A 17,292-nucleotide genomic window follows, 5' to 3' on the forward strand; every position below is an offset into this window, starting at 1 on the left:
TTTAAACATGATTCTCCATAAATGTGCACTGACAGACTTACAGTCAAATCAAAAGTTTGTAGTGAAGCCCCGGGGACTTTACTGTGGTCACGTGTCGTGACATCCGTTCAGAGGCGCGCGTAAAAGCCGGAGGAGCGACGTTCTCAGCTGCAGAGATGTCAGCACACACTCTGAAGATGACAGCATCTGTTCAGTACATAAGAAAACTGCTGATGAAAAGCAGCTGTGCGACAAGCAACCTGTTGAACACTGGACACAAAACACAGAAGAACACTATTGATTATAAAACAATCAGGAACAAAGATGGAAAAAGTCATAAAAGAAATGTAAGCGACTATTCATTTTAAAACGTTATTTCTTATTTACTTTATTTTTGACTTTTCTTTATTATGTTTGATGTTGGATAAGGTTTGATATTTCTCTAGTAGGCCTATTTGATATCTAATATTTAGTAAGCTATATAAATAAAATATTAACCTAGTGACTTATTTTAATAATTAACAAAGTGGAATGTTATTTTTTTTAGGTTGTGCAATCCCAAGACGAGACAACAGAGCAGTATATAAGGTAAAAAGAAAAAAAAAAGTTACTGATTTGCATTTCAAGTTTGTCAACCCACATATGCAACTCAGAGTTGGTCTGACTCTTTCTTGCTCGTGTCTCTTTCTTGGTTAACAGGAAAAGTGTCGTTTTAAGAAGAGAAGAAAATGAAACTTTTGGGTTTGACATCCAGGTAACCTCATTACCCGCCCACCCTCTCTCTCTTCTCATACTCTTCTTATCCTTTTCTCTCCATTCATTCAAGCATTACGCGCCTGCCTGAGGGCTTATTATCTGTCAGGGGATAATTTAATTTTGGATGATGAATTGATTGGGTCTTTACTCCCTGTCCACAGACAAGCAGTGTTGAGAGAAGCATCAGCGCTGAGCAGGATTTGGGCTCATGTGTGTGTTGGGTGAAGGAGAACAGTCTTGCAGAGAGTAGTGGGTTAATGACGGGTGAGTTATCAAGACACCTGCTTACTTCTGTCAAGCACCAGTGTCATTCATACTTTCTCATTACTAAAATCTCTTTGTCTCTCACCTCAGGTGATGTTATTATAACAGTCAACAATGTGTACATTGCTGGATTCACTCATCAGCAGATCAAGGATCTGGTTCAAAAATCCTCCATCTTAATGTAAGAGCAAACACAGTTACATGTTTGATATGTTAAACCTTTTATAATCATTACTGTACAGTTAATGTTATTAGTACATTAATGTATAAGGGAAAAAAATGTTAAAATGCTACATTGTTTCACAGAATTATTTTACACTATGCTGTTTAACCACACATATTTAAATTATTATTGTTATTATTAATAAATATGGTTTTATTAAGTATTTTTAAATCATTTTTTAAACAAGAAAAATATGTCACATGTTTATTGATGGTTTAAAAAATATATTTACAGAACACATTTTATTATATTTTATTTACACTTTTTATTGAACTGCATATTTTTACAATATTACACTATACTAATATATACAAATAGCCTATACTAATATTGTTTTAGCAAAGTACCGTTGTAGTTTTATTGTTATTAAGCTCTGTGAATCAGTCAAAACCCTGACTAACCCTATTTTTCTCTTGTGTTGATTGTAGGTTGGAGATTATCAGAGGTGCTACAGAAAAGCAGAGGCAATTGCTTAGGAAGCTTTATCTCCTGCAGGTGATTTGCTTCAAAATATTGAACATTTCTTATTAACATCAGTCTCGTTTTATACCCTAATAATTTTATAACGCTATAATCATTCTTGTCCTGATTCTGTCTTGCGTAACTTGTGCATCAGTAGTTATTTACGGTAATGTTGTTGTATTGGGTAACTGTGCGAATCGTGAACAAAACAGGTTTCCTCATGCTTAACAGGTTTTTTTCTTTCTCTGTGTTTCCCCCTCACATTTACACCACACTACAGAAACAGCTTACAGAGAAATGCGAAGAGCTTCAGACACTCATCGCAGAGGAAGTGCATCTGACAGGAGGTGTGTGTTCATGTGTGAGAGCAAGACAGAGAGATGTGGGTATAAACTACCCACAACAGAAACGCATCATTTCCCCATAAAGCCGCACTTTGCCTTCAGGATGCCAACAAAAGCATCTGTGTGTGTGTGTGTGTGTGTGTGGGCGTCATGTGGGGAGTGTGTGTGCTTATATGGAGAAATTCTGCTTAACCAGGAAGATACTTTGCTGACAATTCTTGATACTGTTCTGATGTGAAACTTCAGCACGTCTACACTGTAAAAAATGTTTTGTCAGGTCATATAAAATGTGTCTCGATAGAGTAACAACAAATTTAACTGGTTTATTCAAGTAAAATGTATACTCTGTGATGCCTTAAAAGAACCATTTTTGGTTCCCCATTCTTTAGTGTGAAGAACATTTCAATAATCTAAAGGATCTTTTGCCACTATAAAGAACCTTTTGTGCAATGGAAAGGTTCCATGGATGTTAAAGGTCCTTCATGGAACCATATGACAATAAATAACCTTTATTTTTTAACAGTATGCATCGACAGAAACTTTTAAGAGATCTTACAGGAATTACATATGTTAAAAAGTATTACATAGAATAGCATACTACTTTATAATGAATAATAATTTGTGATAAAAAACACTAATATTTATTCATTTTCATATTTATATCATGCTTCTTTAATAAACCTTTATAACAAACTGATGTTTTGCTGCTTTGTAGCACACGCTGGTTCTGCTTGGGCTGTTTCTCACAGTACGCTTAATCTTGCTGAATGTGGTTTGCATAAGTTGATTTGTCTGCTGTTTACTTCTGCTGAACATGTAGGTTTCCCAGATATCATCTCAGTCAGTGGTAAAACACCAGATGCATTTCTCATTCACCACATAGATCTGAAGCATGGCAGGAAATGACACGTCATTGACTGTATACATCCCGTCTCAGAGACAAACCCTAGCATTCTCACCACTTTTATAAGACTTGATTGACAGTATAATTGATGCCTCATTCTGTGTTCGACCTCTCTGAAACCTAATTTTATCTTCTTAAAAGACTTTGTAGAATATCTTTACAGTAAATGTTGAATGGCAATCATACAAAGCAAAAAGTACGATTTTGCTAATTTCGTAGATAACCCTGGGAATGTTTATCCAATCACAATGAAGTCTTGCTTATAATTTATATGTAAGATTTGAGCATCTAGTTATTGTGTTTGTTCAAACACAGAGAGTTTAAATTTATACTAAAGGCAGTATACTTAACAATATTTAACTGTGCCTCTTTTTGACACACTTAAGTAGGACTTATATATGTTATATGTCATTTCATAATTACTTCTAGTGGTTTATTGAAATATGGTTAAAGTGTACTGCTGAATGCACCAACAAGCATTTATAGTAAAATAAAATAAATACATTTGCCATTGCTATTGAATCGTGTATGTCATGTATTCAAATATCTGTAATTAATGAAAATGTATTACTTTAAATGTAATATCAAATAACACTCTACACTGTAAAAATGATTGTGATTTTAACAGTAAAAGACTAAAAATGCTACAGTAAAAACCTGTTAACTGGTTAACAGTAAGTTTCCATACTATATTCGGTGAATAAATGTAATTACATTTAATGTAATTTTACAGTAAAATACTGTTAAAAATACGGTTTTTGAAAGTGAAAAAGAAAAAGTCAATTTTATAATTTACGCCGGTATTTTACCGTAAATGTCACAGATTTTTTTTACAGTGTACAGTTATAATTATAATTGAGTACTTTACATGTGGTGTAGTGTCTTGTTAGTCAAGACATTAAAGTAAGTTAAGATAATTTTTGCTTTATTACAATGTGCACTTTTTTAAAGGGCACTTAACTGTGTTGAGAAACATGAAAATGTTCTCTCTTTAAGTACATTTATATAGCCTTTTATTTCAATAACATTATATTATCTGTTTTGTAAAACATATTTTTAAGATTTAAAGTACACTACAAGAGCACATTCAGTACAATTACCTGTAAGCACACTTCTTTTTCACGAGGGAACAGTGGAAAAATAAAAAATAAAAAGCAGAATAGACACACGCTTCCCACAAACAGGAGGCTGACTATTTGACACCTCCAAAAGATGTTGGACTGTGAAAATATAATATCCATATGACAGAAAGCATGTTATCCTTGTGTAAGTCTAGGAAAACAAAACGTTGCAGTAGAAGAACACCGAGACATCTCACATCTTCGAAATATTTAAATATCCTCGGAAAGAAGCTCAAAATAGAGAGTGGCAGTTTTTCAACTGAGTGTCCTGTCTCTACCATTGAACCCATTAATCCCACAATCCCATGCTCCCTCCAAGAATTAGAAGCCAAACAACACTGTTCTCCAAACAATGGGGATGAAATTCTCATCAACTTTGCCACTGGGAATGAGAATGAGGCTGCGTCACACAATGCCAGTAAATTCCACTGAGTCGTGAAGGGAGGGACACAGACACAGCCATGCACAGACTGCTCACCACAAGAGACTACTTCTGAGCATCCTTCTCCTTCAAGGTCTGCTCTCACAGGAACCGGAGTCAGACCTACTAACACAGTGCCACAGAGCCAACACGAACAAGGTAAGATACATTATTGAGCAAGTACAATGCGGTTGTAGAGTTTGCATCAATGTGGTGGTTGGTTTCTGCGTTTGTACTAACAATGCAAATCTCCTCCATAGACTGGTCATTGGTTTTGATGAAGGTATATGTTAACTTCTCACATTCAGGTGGTTTGGTTTACTTTTCAAAGTGCATAAGTTGTTTTATGTTGAGGAAAAACAAAATTTGGTAAGAAAAATTACACAAAATTACACAACCATGAAGAGAACAGCAACGATACTTTCAAAATGTAATTTGAAAGATGTCTAGACATGGTTACTTGGACAGATATTCTCACTTTTCTGTATTTATGCAACCGAATGGCACATTTGTCATTTCTTGCACGTTATGTAAGGCCTTGTTGAAACAGACAGGAAGAATTGTGTACTTGCTGTTCACATTCCAGCAGTTAGCTTTGTTTAGTCAAATCAAATTAAAATTCCTCAAAACAACTTAGCATCTTTTGCCAAGTCTCATCCTATCCTGTTGAGGATTTACCAAAAGTCCTTTCCCAATTTGGACATGACAAACCATTGTGTTGATCGAAGGCATAGACATTGACTGTCATCTGAATACCATGTCAGGTGAACTGGTGAAATTACAGCACAGAAACACCTATTTATTTGTTAATTATCATTTTAATATAGAAACCAATCACTGCAGGCATGTTACATCTGTGTTTCTTGTCAGTTTGGTTCGAACATCTGTTGATTTTGGGGTAAATGGACTGGAATTCAAACTGAGGAATTGTGTCTCTTTTCCTTTATAAATTTACAACTACTGCTGCAATCACAGGACAGGAAGTGACATCAATGGAGCAAAACGACAAGGATACATTGGAAACTGAGAAACAGCAAATGAATGGTCAAACAGAAGAAGCACCTAAAGAGCCGGCTAATATAAGTGAGAATAATTCAGATAAAAATGATCAAGAAATAAGTGAGAACAATGCAGAAAAGAATGAAGCAGAAATAAGTGTGAACAATGGCGATCAGAATGAAGAGGAACATGCGAAGGAAGAAGAGGATGAATCGGCTGATGGTTTCCAGGCTTCTGTCGAGATGTCAATCCGGCAATTTGAGGAGGACGAAAACAACCGCCCTATTTGCAGGTACAACACTGTCAGCTACAGGAAGATTAAGAGAGGAAACACAAAGCAGAGAATAGATGAGTTTGAGTCCATGCTGGATGTATAACAGTGATGAATGTCGTCAGAGACACATACTGTATGTAAGAACTGAGTGGCGTCATCATGTATGTTTTCATGTGGTTCCTTCAAAAGTATGTGATTGTTAAACGTCTTCATAGTTAAAAGGCTTAACACACAATCGCACGAACAGTATTTTGTTACAGCTTAATTTTGGCCTATATCATATTTTTGTAGAAATCAGTAGTTGTTGAAAAAACCAGCATATGCTGGTTAGGTATGTTTTGACGCTGGGATGCTGGTTTAAGCTGGTCCTTTGCTGGTTTATGCTGGTCCTTTGCCAGCACATGACCAGCATAAACCAGCAAAGGACCAGCTTCTTATTTATATATATATATATATATATATTTATTTATATTATATATATTATAGCAGTATAAATTATACTGCTGAAAATATATAAAACAGTCCTAATTTATGGCAATTTTATTACTATTTTTTCCCCACTGTATGTTTTTTTTTTTTTAAATGAAAATATTTTGGGGTCCCTGTGTTTTAAGCGTCTAAAAGTGTCCAAATACTTTTGAGGCCACTGTATAACTCAGATGAATCTATCGGTGTGTAAAATAGTATGTAAAATAGTGTGTAAAATCAGTTTTTGTAAAAGTACAGTAAATCCCAGCTCTGTATTTTAGGTGCAAATGAATCCACAGATGCTGACATGTTCCTTCTAACAGATCTGCGGACGATGTACAGAATAAATGATGATTTGAGAGCGAGAGGTCGCCTCAGAAGTGTGAGTCATCCGTCAGTGTTTGTGTGCTGGGAGAGCGGCCCACTGTGGCCTGACTCTACGGCAGACATTCATGAAGCCCCCTCACGCCATGATCGCTCCACAATGACAGCTTTGTGAAGGATGGAAGAGAGCTGCTGTAGAAAATATTCAAAACACAGAGAGAAAGAGAGAGACAATGAGAGAAATAAAGGAGCTATCAAAGTGTTTAGTTCACAAAGCCTGCGAGTGTTCCAGCTCCACTGGAAACTTTCAGTCGTTTAGTTGAGTTTAATGGGGGTGAGAGACAAATAGAAAGCTCGCGTCTTGTGGTAAACATGGGGTGGGGTCAGGAGGGGTCATTTTTCTTTGTGCATTCAGTGGGTGGGTGTGATGGGTTACTGGAGGCCTGCTCCGCTGTCCATTCTCTCTTCAGGTCAGATCCAGAGACCAGTGGCGTCACAGTGACTCACAACGGACATGCCATGACAGACACACAGGAACTGATGACGTCTCACATCATTTAGGGGGAATTCTGAGTGAAATAGCTTCTGAAAAACTAATTTCTTTGGGGTGGCGTTGTTTCCTGCACAAAAACTCAATAATTAACAACGGTCACAAAACCAAACCAGTTCCAAAAGACTCTATGCCACCTTGAACTTCACATTCTTGTCATGGGCTAATAAAATATCATTTAAAAAAGAAATAAAAATTCTGTTTAATTTAAATGATTAATAATTGTAGTATTATATTAAAATAATAATAAAATACAATTTTTTGGTTATTACTATTAAGAAGCAAAAACAGAAAAAATCATACAGTAATATAAATAAACAGATAATGAAGTGAATAGATAAATAGATAGACAGACAGACAGACAGACAGACATATAGACAGATAGATAGATAGATAGATAGATAGATAGATGGATAGATAGACATACAGACAGACAGATAGATAGATAGATACATACATACATACATACATAGTGCCTTTATCATAAAGTGCTTTTACAGAATGGGTTTGTCTATTATATAATTTTCCAAAATATTGCAAATGCACGACATGAAAAAAGAGAGAAACAAAAAAAGAGAGAGACATGTGTAGAGAGCAGGGGGAAGGGAATTAGAAAGGGTGACCCCAGGATAGTGGAGGTCACAAGAGGTTTTCCTGATGAGTAGTCCTTTGGGGTCTCTTTTAGCTTTGAGTGACAGGCATCCATTGTGATGGCTGTGAACCGCTGCACTCTGGTTTATATCCATTCTTATCACCAAACCAGGGATGGTCTGAAGAGATGGCCGTCTGCAATGCATAGAATAAGGATGGCTTTCCACCACAAATGACCACAGAGTCATTTGTGTCCATCCAGGAGGGAGAGGTTGAGCGGAGAGGAAGTGCGATTGTACTGGTAACACAATGCACAGGTGCTTGATAACTGCTCTGAGAAGACAGACAGTGGACGGCCTGACGTGGGGGGTGGGGAAGAGTTTATGCAGGGACCAAGTCGGGTTTCCCAAAGGATGGCATTTTAATTTCTAATTCATTAATCTCCTCTGTGCAGCCATCCTGCTTTGTGGAAAACGAAGACCAGTATAAGATTCACCTGACTGGCTCGAGTCAAGGTCGCAAGGTATGAAATCAGAGATATACTAAGGTGCCTCATTCTCAGTTTAGAGAGAGAACAGGCTAAATGTTCCACAAAAACAGTAAAATCTAAAATCAGCTGCATGAGGGAAATGGCAGAATAAACATAATAATGTTTTAATGAAACTGCAAAGAAAGCAGGAAGGCAAATTTATGTTAGGTTTAGAGTTAGGCAGTGTTGGGCAAGAAACTCAAAAATGTAGCAAGCTAAGCTACAAGCTACTCTTTAGATCGTTTTCATGTGTGATATAAGGTGTGTTTTGTTCTAAATGCTCCACAAGACAGTATAGAAACATTATATTTCCATTTGTTGTAATGCCTATTAGTTGAAGAGATAAAGTTACAACATTTCCTGTCATCAAGTCAAAGTCAAACACTGTAACAGGAGTACAGCATAAACCAGTGTGTGTGTGTGTGTGTGTGTGTGTGTGTTTGTGCACACCTGATTCAGTTGAGTGGATGGATCATTTATTTTGGAACCACTCTGACGAAATCAAACTGCAACCAAAAAAAAAGGCTGTATCCGAATATCCATATTTTCCTACTACAGACATAAAACTGTGAAAAGATATCTGAATTCATATTATTCATAGAACAGTGGGGAAAAAGTACCTGGAGGACCTACTACTTCCGGACAAATGCTGAAGTGTGCATGCCGTGGAGACTTTACTATCCCATGAGGCCATGGATTTGTGAATGGCAGTGAAACTACACAACTGACACTGGTAGGTCACATGACAATGACAAGACATTCATACTACATTCATTGCTTTCATACTACATTCATACACACATTAATACTATATAGAACTGACTTTTTTAATGGTTGCAAAATACTTATAAGAAGTATCTACTCAAAGAGTATGCGATTTTGGACGCAACCAGTCATGATTCATAATAACAGCATGACCGATTCATTGAAAAAGAGTTGTTCATTCCCAAATCTGATGCCTTTTTTTTTTCATCATCTTAGCTGACAGAATATTGTACACACATATTTTTTTAGCTGAAATATTGTCGAAAAAATGCAACATTGTAGTGTTTCACAACACTACCCAGCTGCTTAAAATTAAAGAGCTTCAATACAAAAAAATCTACATGATGTCAAAAATATATAAAAAGCCATATAAAGGCTTGGTCACATCAATACAAATGTTTAGCATGGAAATTCTATTTTTGTCTGTATACCAATGCATTAAATTTAATGCATTGGTATAAAATTAATTTTTCATTCACGCCATCCGATTCAGAATGATTAAATCTGTCTGACTCTGAATGGACACATTAACATGAATTAAGATCAATAAAGAATGTAATATAAGTAAGTATTTTCACACCAAATATTAGTCTTGGTGTTAACAGTAAATGGAAAGTTCCCATCGTACTAGAAAATGAAAGTGTGTTGCTCAATGCTTTTTGTAATGAATGGTTCCTAAGTTCACAGATTCTCTCTCTCTCTCTCACACACAATGTGGTTATATTCTTACACCTTTGTGGGTGTACAATAATTCCTATTTGGGATAGAAATCAAGACAATATTTCATATTCCCACTGCTGTCTGAGGGACTGTAGAGTATTATGATCTGTCTGCCTGGAGGCAGAGAAATAGTCAGGGAAAATGGTGACAAAAGAGATGCTAAAACACAGAGAGCCTACTGTTTATAGTCACTTTCCCCACACACACAGAATGAGAAAGAAACAAACAAAACAAGAGAGACTAGGGAGACAGACAAAAGAATCAACTCAAGGAATGGTGGGAATTTTATTCTGCTTGAAGAATGGGAATAGTGATTTCTCATGTTCTAAAAGAAAGAACCAGAAATGATAATGCTGTGAGATGGGAAAGAGGCCCACTTCACTTCAGTGGTCTTGTTGCTGCTGGATTCAGTGTTTCCTTATTCATCCACACTTCTATGTAACTTCTCTGTTCTGTCTCTTCCCAGACAATGCAACCTCACATCACAAAAGCAATCTGATCATCATCAGATCAAGAGTTAATCATTCTTTCACCATCCATCTTGCAGTTTTCATAATTTTGGCTGATGGGAGAACCTGATGAGTGATCCGGTCCAGGATTACAGATGACTCTGAGTTGATTAGGAACTGTACTTCAATGGTCAATGTTCCGCTCTTAAGATAAATCCCACCATTCCCTCAGCATCATTCCTCTCACATTCTCTAATTAGTTTTCAGTGTGCTAGAAGAAGATGGATTATCACCTAATATCTCCTCTCAAAAAATTACAATACGATTTAAACATGTCTCAGTCTTTGACAAAGAGAAAAAGTTAACGTTAGACCAACAAGTTTATTGGGCTGTCAGTATTTTGTTCTTACAATAATAATAATCAACTAAATTTACCCAATATATTGGGTACATTTATTATATTTATTTTACTACATTACATTACAACATTAAAACCACATTGAAAGAATTATGAGAAGTGACTAGACAGATATTGTGTATGAGCATCTGAAAACAAAATGTAAGGTTCCTTTTAATGAATATAATGAATGGAAACATGCCGAAAAACATGAACATGAAAAAACATAGTATATGTTTAACTGGTTTTAAGATCAGTATACAAATGAAGACTTGCACCCATTTCTTAGTTCCCGTCAAACATAAGCTTAGGCCCTGATAGTTTCGTTAATAACACAGTGTCTGCTGCTCTGGGTCAGTGGGGGGCATCATCTCTTCAGCAGCCTCAGCTGGGTCCTAATGGTATTTGCCACTTTTGGCACTGCAGACTTTTAGAAAAATAAGTCTCCTGAAACGCATTTTTCACACTCTCACTATTTCATTTAATATGCATGCATCACCTTTTTTTTTTATATATATATAATGGATAAGTAGATCAGATAATTAAATACAAAAATACATATGTTTATTTCACAGATTAGTTTTAAAAGTAATACATCCTATTTTATAATGCATTTTAAGATTGAAAATTTAGGTTAAACAGGTTAAAACAATAATCTATAAATAAAAGGCATGATGATGAAAATATAAAAATGATAAAAGCGTGATGAAATGTTTCCAAGACAGTTTTCCAGGAAGGAACACCCACCAACAGATTACGCCACTCACTTGTGATTTTATCCTTCTTTTTTGCTTTATATGTATATTTATTTATATATTTGATTCTGTCTAACTTTTTTATAGGAGCACTTCCAATATTTATTTCAAATCCATATTTATTGCTGCTACATTACAAAGAAATATAATGCTAAGTTTGATTCATAACGTTTTCCTTCTAAAATGTTCTGTGCACTAGACTTCTTCCTCGATTTCATAGTCAGTTTTTATAGGGGAATATTGGTTTGCCGCTGCTTGTGAGTGTAGAGGATGTGGTATTTATCATATTTACACACAACAGCGCTCATCTCTGCTCGGGCCTCTGGGTGGCATTTAAACCCCTCAGTCCTTCAGTATTAAATTGTCCTCTGTCCTTCATGAAGGACCTGAGGGACAGACCCATCCTGGACTTTTCATTTCTCTGTCATTTTCCTCTTAATTACTTCCTATACATGCCTGTTTGTAATATCCACCTTGTTCCCTTTGCAGTTTGTTAGGAAAAGACCCTCAACTCAGTCTGTACGCTATTAGGATTTCTTGCAGCACATAAGAATGACCGTGAATTTAACGGTAAAAGACTGTAAAAATGCTACAGTAAAAACCTGTTAAATGGTTAACGGTAAATTCCCCTACTATATACGGTGAAAAACTGTATTGGACATTACATGTATTGGACATTAATTTTACGGTAGTATACCGTTTTTGGAAGTGAAAAAGACCGTATAATTTACAGGGAATAACCGTAAATTGACATTCCCAGAATTCCCTGAATTGCATTTCAAATTTGATGTTTTTTTGTTGAAATAACCATGTTTCTTCTTAGTTTTTTCTTATCAATTTTGTATATTAGGGTTGTGTGTTACACCTAATGTTGTTAAATAAATGTTTATTGCATTATTTCAGTTTCACGTGTGTTACCATGATGGTGTTTAGTGTTTGTGTGAATGACACTGTGCACCTTCTATATATGTTATTATTTAAAAGCTGCTTGTGATGGGCTTTGAATGACTTTGTCTTTGATGACAAAGATGACTTTCTCATCACCACCTGCATTTGGTGGTTATCAGTGTATTACAAAGGTACAAAACAGATTTCAGTACTTCAATAGGTTGGTATATTAACATTATATCAGTTAATGAAATTACGGTATTTAACTGTAAATTTAAGTTAAAACCGTAAAACCTAAAACGTTGCTACCGTATTTTTTACGGTAAAATTCCGGCAACCACAGCTGCCGGTTTTCTACCGTAAATTTTACGGAATTTTTTTTACAGTGTAAATAATACCAAGATGATTATTTAACCTAATGTCCACCACTTGTTGTCTTCTCTTCACATGGTATTTTTCCAGACGCCTTCATAATAGCTCATTTCTTTCATAAGAGATCATTGGATGACTCATTAATCATCCTTAGGAAACAGAAGCCATTTAATTGTCATGAACAGTGTGGTCAGAATTGTTACAACAGAACTCTGAACTCTGAAAAAGTTTACATTTTTAATGAACCATGAACGAAGAGATGCGTGTGGTGTGAGGAATTTTGTTTTAACGGCGCTGTTTGCAAAGGCTTGATTAAAAACCCTTCAGCCAGCTCGTTTTGAGCAAGTCAAAAGCTGGCAAGAGAAAACAGGTGTAATAAGTCTTTTAAATGTGTGAACTTGCAGGTTGCTATGGCAGCTTCAGCTCATGGTCTTTTGTGCTCGTAATTTTCTATAAAGGCACAGCCTAACAATTCTGGACTAAGGGGTAATCATTAATTGAATGAATGAACGAATAAATGAACAAATAATGTATATGTTTTTGTTAAAATATATGCCGTGTGTATAATTAGGCATAGGCCGTTTAATTAAAATATTGTATTATTATTGTATGTATTATTGTAGCACATGCGTACTGTATGTGCTGTGAGGATGAATAGAATTGTATTTTTACCTCATTATTTTTATTATTTATAATTTAAAAATGTGTTATAATTTATTATTTATAAAATAAAAACAATTTCTCTTGATATTATTTATTTTGCATTAGTTTTGCTATTCACTAGAATCACAGTTTTCAGTTACCAATGATGTCAGTCATAATTAATTTATTGCAAGTCTCTAGTGAAAAGAAAATTGTCAGTGCTAATAAATATTATTTTATTCTCCATCATATTTAAAATTTCTTTTAAATCCCTTTGACAAGTGCCACATAGTTGATCCCTGTGTGTGTGTGTGTGTGTGTGCGCGTGCTTTAATTGGCCTTATGGGGGAGGTGATCTTGCACAGAGATCAGGTTAATGAGGATGTTAATATAAACGTAATGGACATTTCCCACAGGAAACAATGTCCTGTTGTTCTGGACATGAAAATTAAGGCATTGTGGGATTGCGGACATATCAATTAGTACAATTTGAAACAGTACTTAAATCGTCACACAATAAAAATGTGTCAATCATTTTCATCAGTTTGGCAGGACCTTTCAGTGATTTAATATATGTTTATACACATATTTCTATATCAATCTGAACTGTTTTGGAAAATGTTGTAAAATCCAAAAGGCATGCTGTGTGTTTTTAAACATATAAAGTAAAAAAAAAGAAAAGAAAGAAAGCATAGAGGCCATTAACATGTGCGCTCAAGAGCTGTTATCACATGGATGAGAGATCTATTAGCAAATGCTTGTTTGTGAAGATGCAGCTTTTTTTGAAAATGAAGACTGCAGTAGTTTTAGATGGAAATAGATCAGGCAGGGAAAGAGAGAGATCAACAACAAAAAAACTGCAGACAAATAGCAAAACAAGAGGCATTAATATTAACAATAACATTATTTTAAGCATTAGTTTGCTAAACTGCTCCTGGTGTTTTTCATGCATACTATTTATAATCAATTATCAATTGTCATTCGAATCAGAATTTGAACAATGAATATTCATGGGAATATGTGGCAGCACGGCTGTGTAAAACGATTCTTTGTGCTCGGAGCACTGTGGTCTTATTGTTGGATTTTTGGCCTTTCGCAGAACACCATGTAAGGAAATGTGCTCTGTAAGTGATAGTGAGTTAGCACTCCTTCCTCCTAATCAGCCTCCAGCTCACCTCTTCCTACCAGGATATAATCCTAAGCAGCACACCCCCAAATCCCCTTTATAAAACCTAATTAAATCATGCTAATGCATACTTGTCTTTCTCCGTGTTGATGATTTGTGTGGGCCGAATGGTTGAGAGTGAGTGTGAGTCCTGAGGCTGGCTGATCTCTGCCGGCGTGAGCTCAGTCAGTCTCAGCACCAGCTAAAGGAGGGGACTCTGTGAGGTTCAGCTCCTGGTGTTTTAGGGCTCTCTCTCTCTCTCTCTCACACACACACACACACACACACACGTTGCATAATCTCTGCATATGTAGATAAGAACAACTCTTTGTGCATTAAGAAAATAAATATATCCATAATACAATGAGATATTGTCGCAAGTATTTTTGCACGGTGTTTGTTTTACGTCATGTAATTGTGCAGCCCGTGTGGTTTTCTGATATCGCTTGGCCTCTATCCGGTTCTCGTGACGTCATCCACGCAGCGCGTCCCCTCCTTCACTTATTATTCCACTCATTATCGTTAAACGTCGCTAATAATAGTAATGATGATAATGCATGTCGTGACACACTTATGGTTGTCAATGACCGCAATACTGGCGCCTAGTTTGACAGCTCGTTTCTTAAGGGTGTTATATAATTAACCCATTCGGGTTAGTTGCCAGTATCAATAGCCTAACTATGGTTTTGAGTCAAAAGTCTAGTTTCATGCTTGTTTTATAGCCTACAGCAGTTGTTTTGTGTGGTGGGTTCAAACATATTTTTGTACGCAACATTTGCTGTTTTATGAATTGTTGTTTCAGTTTTGCTGAAAAGCCATATTGCGTTTAAAAATGTAAGTTCTGATTGCAGAAACTATTTTATGAAGCAAAGAAATATATTCTAATCAAATCAGTCAATAAACAACAGGATCTCATTGTAATTACTTATAATGTGACAACATGCCTTGTTAAGAGTTCAACTTGTATCATATGAGTTTTATTGCCAAATGGAAATGTTCTTTTATATGCAGGGCTGTATACACTTTTTTATTTATTTATTGCCTTAAAGGGATAGTTCACCCAAAAATAAAAATTCTGTCATTAATTATTCACCATCATGTCATTCCAAACCCGTAAGACCTTTGTTCATCTTCAGAACACAAATGAAGATATTTTTGTTGACATTTGAGAACTTTCTGACCCTGCATAGACAGCAACGCAACTACCTAGAAAGGTAGAAAGGACATCGTTAAAATAGTCCATGTGTCATCAGTGGTTCAACCATAATGCGTGCGCATTCCTCTGCTTGTAAACAAGCCGCACGCTGTGTTGTGGTACTCTCATGAATGCGTGTCGAAGACTGACATGGAAGAGAAGAAATTTCTCGTAAAAAAAGAAAAAAAGATTCTCGTAACTTCGTAACATTACTGTTGAACTACTGATGTCACATGGACTATTTTAACAATGTTCCTTACTACGTTTCTGGGCCTTGAACGTGTCAATTGCATTGTTGTCTATGCAGGGTCAGAAAGCTCTCGGATTTCATCAATAATATCTTAATTTGTTTTCCGAAGAAGATGAACGAAGGTCTTACGGGTTTGGAACGACATGAGGGTGATTTTTAGGTGAACTATCCCTTTAAGTGACTTTTGCCAGCCTACCTGATATGCTTGTTGACTCAAAAGAGTACATTTTAATAGAAAATCTGCCTTCAGATGCCTTACCCATGTTCCTGAAATTATAACTAAATAAAATAACTTTACTGTATGTAGTTTCACAATCTTATGATTATTATAATCACTGTCATATCTTCTCAGTGTCGTCATATTCTTTAGTGAACTGCTCTCTTCTGATTTCTTATCCTGCAGGTTTCATTACACCCGTCCTAATCCTCTCACACCCTTGCCACAACACAGGGCACCGGGTCGCATGTCAGCCAGATTTGTACCAGATTATTCTCCATAATTAATGGCTGTTCGGGCTGGAGGGGTCAGCGAAAGTAGACAACCCTGCAAAGCTATGGCAAACACTGAAAATTAGGAGCAGAGGACTTTAACGCTGTCATTCATATCTCCAGATGACCTTTAGTGATGCTTCGTTTCTTCTCCTCTATTTGCAGGAACTGGAGGAAAAGGTCTAATTGGTTTTTCATCCCTTTTTTTAAGGTTGGAAAGTGCTGTCAGCAGGGTCAGCCAGTGTCATCGTAGGTAGACAACATGCAGGACTTTTCTCATTGTCACTGAGTGATGATGATGACCAATATACATGTGTCCCGTCCTGGAATTACTAAACTGGGAACAAAGTCAATTCGCGGCTATTATTTACATATTAACATGATGGGGTTTAAGGGCCTAGACAAAGTTAATCAGGTTCATGTCAATTAGGTTTTTCAAAGGTGACAAAGGTTTGAAAATATTTTTAAAAAGAGATGAAAGAAGATGTTTTTCTATTGATGTTTATATGAATGTGTGTTTAACCTGTATGTACACTACCAGTCAAAAGTTGGTATACTGTAGTAATAATTAATTATTAATTAATACACTTTTAATGTTTATTGTTACAGCATCTTATACTCACCAAGGCTGCATTTAAAAAAAATAAAAATACAGTAAAAAATATAGTGTAAAATATTTGTACAATTTAAATGAACTCTTTTATATTGGAATATATTCCTATTCCTATTATTCCTATAATTTATTCCCGTGATGGCAAAGCTGAATTTTCAGTAGCCATTACTCCAGTCTAATAAAACTTCAACAAGGATGCATCAAATTGCTCAAAAGCAAAAGTGACAGTAGAGACATTTGTAATGATACAAAAGATTTAATGTTCAAATAAGTGATCAGATCCTTTGAACTTACAATTAATCAAAGAATCCTGAAAATATGCATATTAATAAAAATATTAAGCAGCAAAAACTGTTCTTAAAATTGATGTTATTAAGTACCAT

The 17,292-nt window shown here is 35.7% G+C and overlaps 1 protein-coding gene across 1 annotated transcript; it reads left to right on the forward strand.

The window, feature by feature from the left end:
• The first annotated feature begins 176 nt into the window (after positions 1 to 176).
• Positions 177 to 4,485, forward strand: LOC107705508 (general receptor for phosphoinositides 1-associated scaffold protein-like). Its single transcript, XM_016508814.1, has 8 exons — positions 177 to 326; positions 527 to 567; positions 679 to 733; positions 897 to 999; positions 1,090 to 1,180; positions 1,651 to 1,717; positions 1,965 to 2,070; positions 4,373 to 4,485. Exons 1-8 carry the CDS (start codon positions 177 to 179, stop codon positions 4,483 to 4,485), a joined length of 726 nt encoding a protein of 241 aa, XP_016364300.1.
• The last annotated feature ends 12,807 nt before the right edge of the window (positions 4,486 to 17,292 follow it).

This window comes from Sinocyclocheilus rhinocerous, unplaced genomic scaffold, assembly GCF_001515625.1.
Source record: "Sinocyclocheilus rhinocerous isolate Xijiao unplaced genomic scaffold, SAMN03320098_v1.1 scaffold504, whole genome shotgun sequence".
Taxonomy (NCBI): Eukaryota; Metazoa; Chordata; class Actinopteri; order Cypriniformes; family Cyprinidae; genus Sinocyclocheilus; species Sinocyclocheilus rhinocerous.